The sequence below is a fragment of the Mandrillus leucophaeus genome, unplaced genomic scaffold (genome assembly GCF_000951045.1).
Source record: "Mandrillus leucophaeus isolate KB7577 unplaced genomic scaffold, Mleu.le_1.0 Scaffold88, whole genome shotgun sequence".
Lineage (NCBI taxonomy): Eukaryota > Metazoa > Chordata > Mammalia > Primates > Cercopithecidae > Mandrillus > Mandrillus leucophaeus.
In genome coordinates this window covers 6046826-6052825 of record NW_012109585.1, presented here as the reverse complement: position 1 = coordinate 6052825, position 6000 = coordinate 6046826, and the positions used below count along the sequence as shown (strand labels likewise).

Here is a 6000-nt window from a genome sequence, read left to right as displayed (position 1 = left end):
CATCCCTGAGAAGGTGAAGCATGAGCTGAGAGTTGAAAGATGAGTCAAAAGTAGCCAGCTGAGGGGTAGAGAGGAGAAAGAACATCCAGGCAGGGAGAACAGCACGTACTAAAGCAGGGGCTCAGGAAGAGGCATGGCAGCAGGACAAAGTCCGTACGGTAGAGGTGCGGAGAGTGGTGTTAAGATGAAGGGGAGAGGCATGCAGAGCCCTGAGCAGACGAGCAACCAGGGCTTAATGGATCACAGTTAGGACTTTGGGCTTCAGCCACAGAGCAGGAGTGGGCTACTGAGACTTTTTAAAGCAATAGTGTGACAATCAGATTTGTACTTTTTTTTTTTAAAGATGCTTTGACAACCTTGTGGGGAAAGAATTGAAGGGAAGCAAAAGGTGTTGCAGAGAGACCAATTAAAAGGTTGTCACAGTAGTTCATGCCAGAGATGATGGTGGCATGGGCTAGTGTGATGGTGGTTGAAATGGAGGGAAGTGATAAGAGGTAAAATCAACAGGACTTGCCGATGGGCTGGATGTCGTAATCGAGGGAAGAAAGCTTTCTGACCTGGGTAACTGGATGAATGTACACTTCTCTAAGACAGAGAACACTGGAAAAGGACCACGTTCATAGATATTGAGTTCAATTTGTGTGCACTAAATTTGGGGTGACTATGAGACCCCTAAGTGGAGAAGTAGAGTGTGCAGCTGGCTGTGTGGATATGGTACTGCATGAGAGGTTTTGGCTGCAGAAACACATGTAGGAATTGTCAGCGTATAGAACCCTCAGCAGAGCCCCAGATGGGGATGAGGTTGCCTGGGGAGAGGGGAGCGGGGAGGGTAGAGGGGAACTGGGGGAGGATTGTGCTTTGCCTAGAGGCCTCCCGAGTAGACATGGGAGATTCCTTCTCACGGAGCTAAGTGACAGCTGAGGCTCAGAGGAAGCCCTTGATGTGAAAAAGAGAGTGCCCAAGTTCAGAGTAGAAATGCAGTGTATTTTTCTGGGTCAACTGTGTCATGGGTCAGCTTAAGAACCTGTTCACCATGTAACACAATGATTACCTGAGGAAAGCATTTAAGTTCCAAAAGGTCTATTCCCAGGGAAACTGGAAACAAAATTCTTGAGTATGCTTAGGACCACTTTAGTCTACAGAAGGGCTAATATAGTGTTTTTCAAACCTTTCTAAATATTCTAATATTTAGAATATTTCTAAATGAAGTTCAAACAGAACTTTCATTAAAGTAGGATCATTTAAGTCTAGTAAATGAAATACACCCTAAGTGGCTAAAAGTATGACTGTTCTGCCTGCAGCCCCTGCCTTCAACTCCCAATGCCCTGCCTCAAGCCTGTCTGTGCCCCCTTGGAAGGCCCAGTGCCCTGTGGGATGGACAGCTTCTGAGTGCATTATTTCTGAGTAAACCAGTTCTAAAACCTAAGCTAAATAGATTACCTGAAAGCAATCAATTCATGCCCTAACTCGTCTAGGACGTCAATGTAACTTTTTATATAGTATAAAGGTTTCACCATCTTTCTGGCATATGAATACGTCTGAAATTCAAGAGCAATTAAAATACTCCTGGGTTGTCAAAGCCCTTTATGTGACACTACTGAGTCATCTTTATGCGTGTGACTTGTAAGAGATGCGCAACCCTGGGAAGAAGTAGACTGCTGTGTCCTGTTTCCAGGTATGTGTGTGTTTGCCATTTTGTTGACAGACTTTAAAAGCAAACATTTCTGATCCCAACCCTGAACTGCCAAGGACTGGTGCTATGTAAAAGGTTCTCTGGATCTGTCTCTTCCCTACCATCCCAGGGAGCTCTTAGGAAGGGAAAGGGCATAGAGATTATACCAGCCTGCCTTGTGGTTAGGAACCACCCCTTGGTTGGCATATAGAACACTCTTATTAAAAAAACAATGCAGGGGAAAGTGGAGTCTACTTCCAGGCGAGGGTTTCTCAACCCTATTAACATTTTGAGCTAAATAATTTTGTTGTTGGGCATTTTAGAATATTTAACAACATACCTGGCCCCTACTCATTAGATGCCAGTAGTACCCCAAAGTGATGGGAAAAAAAACAACAGAAAAAAACTTACATTGAGGAAAAACACCAAACTCTTCCACATAGTTGCAAGACCTTGTGCAGTTTGCCTCCTAGCCACCACTGTAGTCTTGAATTGCACGCCTGATGCCAACCACACTGGCTCCTCATGTTCACCATGCCCCCTCCAGCCATGGGGGTGTGTGGTCTTCTCAGAGTCTGAAGCATTCCCCACACACCCCAACCCACCCCCTGTGGCCTTCTTTAACCATGCCAGCTAATTTAGCATCCCTAGTTCCTTGTGACTTTCCTTTATAACGTCTACCAGAAATTGGGGGAAAAAAAGTGTTACTACAGGATTAATGTTGGTATTCCCCACTATGCTGTGAATATCATTGAGAGCTTGGTCCCTACACCTTAAATCCCCCATTGTCAACTACTTTTTCCCATCTCAGTGCCCCATAATCAAGGAGACCCTCCCTGAATGTCCAGTTCCCCGACCCTTACCCCCAGTCCAGGGTAACTTACTTCCTTGTGCCTCTCATGAACCTGCATTCCAGTCCTTCAGTGCACTTGACTCGGTGTATAATTGTATATTCAGAAGGGTGGTGTTAGATTAAAATGTGGTTAATGTATGTTTCACCAGTTATACTATGACACTCCTTAAGGGCAGAAACAGCATCTTTTTTATTTATTGATATCCAAAGTGCCCTGTATAATGGATGCTTAATAAACATTGAATGAAAGTGGGTGTCAGCCAGTACTGGCCAGACTCAAACTGAATCCAGTGCTTCCCACTAGCTTGACTTTTTCCTTCTTTGTGGCACTCTCTTTAAAACAAACCAAAATAAACCCAACTTTAAAAACTTTTAAAAATGAGCACGGATACAGAAAACCACACAGAAAAAATATGCAGCTTAATGAATTTTTTCAGAGAAATAACCTTATGACCACTTCCAAGTCAAGCAGTAGAACTTTGCTGTCCACTAAGAAGCCCTGTCCATGTGCCCCATCCCAATTACAGCATCTTCTCTCTCTCATTAAGTAACCGCTAGCCTGACTCCTGTAATAATCACTTCCTTGTGGTTTTTTTTAGTTTTATTATCGAAATATGCATCTTGACACAAGTTTAGTGTTGCCCACTTAACATATTTGATGTCTTTTAGTCTACTTAATCCATGGATTCTCCTTCTATCCCCTTCTATGCCTTACTGATTATCTATGAAGAAACTGAGCTGTTCCACCTATAGAATTTCGCAGTCTGGATTTTGTTGATGGTACACTCAGGATGCAGTTCAGCACATTCCTCTATGCTCTGCATTTCCTCAAAATTGCCAGTTGGATCCAGAGACTTGAGATTCAGGTTCTGATTCAGGTTCAGTCCTTTTGGCAAGACCATAGGAAGCACGCAATGCCCGACTGTCTCTTCATGACGTTAACAGTCATTAGTATATAATGCATATATCTATTAATCCGTTGGGGGCTATACATGGTATTAGTCTAATTTTATTACCTTTTCATTTAAAAGTTAGAATATTTTTATACATGATACTACCTCTTATCTATTATTGGTTGCTGTTCACATAGTTTACAAAGTAAAATCAGGACAAATGCTTCTTTCTCCTTATTTGCCAGTTTTCATTTATAATGAATTGTTTCTCTGTCATTCTCCAAAGTTGGCAGATTCTTTTTTAAAAAATAATATCATTATGAATGTATGGATTAAATAATTGATGTGTTTCAGTCTCTTGCAATCATTATCATAATTGTAGTATTACTTTTTAGGCAACCCTGGTGCCCAGGCTATACATTTGTCCTGGGGAGTGGGGAGGGAGAGAAACAGCATGAGCACCATGAGACCGAGACTGTCCCTGGCAGCCGGTATCCTGGCAACACTGTTCACACCTGCTCCCTGGATGGATCTTGGGAAAGCCCCACTTGGTGGAGCCCATTCCTGCTGCCCTTTTCCAGCTGGTTCTCTGTCACTCTCCTTTTCTTCCCAGGTTTGGCCGGAAGAATGTGCTGTTCGTGACCATGGGCATGCAGACAGGCTTCAGCTTCCTGCAGATCTTCTCAAAAAACTTTGAGATGTTTGTCATGCTGTTTGTCCTTGTAGGCATGGGCCAGATCTCCAACTATGTGGCAGCATTTGTCCTGGGTATGGCCATCAGGTTGGAGTTGAGTACTTGATCCTGTATTTCACCATCATCCCATCACCCACCTTTCTGGAGACAGCTGTGATGTCCCACAAGGGGGACAGGGTTTTTAACAAAACCAGCAAGAGCTTCCTGGTGAACCGTACTTACAGGCAGGGAAACTGAGCCAGACATGTGACCAGCCTGGGGTCCCCAGTAGCACAATGGCCTGACTTTTGATTTCCAGTTCTTTTCTGGCCTCTGGGCTATGGCTCCATGGTCTTAGTACTTGATGGCCAATTTACTAGGACTCACCAGAGATCCTCCATTTACAAAAAGGGCCTGCCACTGCACAGGGCTGAGCCAGCCCAGGAAAGAGGGCGGCATGGTTGGTGGAGGAGGGGCCGTGACTGGCAAGCTCACCAAGGTAGAGAAGCCCTTGTCTGCAGAGCACTATGGCTGGTGATATCTATGGACAAGAATAAATTGATAGGAATGGGCTTTCATCACCTTCAGGGTTTTAATTCAGAGTGCACACTGCAGGGCTTTGTCTCAAATGTGCCAGCCTGTTGTCACTGAGAAGCTGCAGGCCAGCCTGTGTTTGGGGGAACCTGACTCTAGCTGATAAGGCCTTTGAGTTCCTTGGGTTGTATTGTTGAAAGGATTGTTTTTTCTTTTCATATTTAATATTCTCTTTCCTTGAGGCTTAAGCCAGCATGTGCTGGCTTAGTAATGACTTCACTTTTAATAAATTCTTCCTCATGTGAGGATTAAAGGGGACCTACCATGGCATCTTTAGCATGTGGCTTCAGAACATGGTGAAATTTTCAAGAGAGAACTGTTGCTAGGGGGCCTGAGAGGCCACAGGGATGCAGCCCCAGGAGATGGTCAGATAGGAGGGGTTCAGAACGCCATCCGCTCCCTAGCGCCAGGAACTTAGAGACAGTTCTGGCTGTTTTCTTATCTGCGTATTCACACAGATACCATAAAAAAATTAATAAAGAAGTAATCCAAATTAAACTGCTAACTCGACCTCCCTTGTTTTGAACAGGGACAGAAATTCTTGGCAAGTCAGTTCGTATAATATTCTCTACGTTAGGAGTATGCATATTTTATGCATTTGGCTACATGGTGCTGCCACTGTTTGCTTACTTCATCCGAGACTGGCGAATACTGCTGGTGGCACTGACGATGCCGGGGGTGCTGTGCGTGGCACTCTGGTGGTGAGTGTGACCCTGTGCCCCGTGTGCCCACTGGCAGGATGATTTCTGTCTGGCCTTCACTAGAGGGCAGCAACAACCCATGAATCCCTATTTTGTCTCCTAGAGACAGGAAGCATAGATGATTTATAAATTATTTCAGAATGTTTTCTCCACACTCAAAGAGCCAAAGCAAAACAGAATCCCATGACGGCAACAGACTTGCTCTCAGCCCTGTGCTGGGTTGCCCCAAGTGCAGGGAGAAGTAGCAGTAGCTATGAGAAGATGGGGTCCAGCATGACCTGGAGGAAGTTTCCAAGCCTCAGGGCAGGACAGTGTAGGCCCTAGTTCTGGCTGTGTGCTGCTGAAGTCTCATGCCACAGGCACTGGCACCAAAAGCAAGAGTCCTCAGGGTAGCCACATGGAGGAAGCCAGGCTCCTTCTGCACCACCAAGGTAGAGGAGTTAACAGGCAGAGAAGAGGCCATTCCCGACCAAGAGGGGAACACAGCAGAGGAGCTAAGGTGGGAATCACCCCTTGCAGGTAGAGAAGGTGAGATCACCAGCCCACGTGGAGCAGAGAGCATTTCAGGGCATAGTGGGAGAGTAAGCCACACATCACGGGGCTCAGTCATGACC

The 6000-nt window shown here is 45.2% G+C and overlaps 1 protein-coding gene across 2 annotated transcripts in view; it reads left to right on the top strand.

Moving 5' to 3' along the window:
- Positions 1-6000, top strand: part of LOC105531355 (solute carrier family 22 member 4) — a 133000-nt gene that overhangs the window by 117690 nt on the left and 9310 nt on the right. For both annotated transcript variants that reach the window (XM_011969281.1, XM_011969280.1), the window contains 2 exons: positions 4032-4186; positions 5215-5386. In XM_011969281.1, the coding sequence (XP_011824671.1) occupies positions 4032-4186; positions 5215-5386 (327 nt within the window). The remainder of the gene's footprint in view (positions 1-4031; positions 4187-5214; positions 5387-6000) is intronic.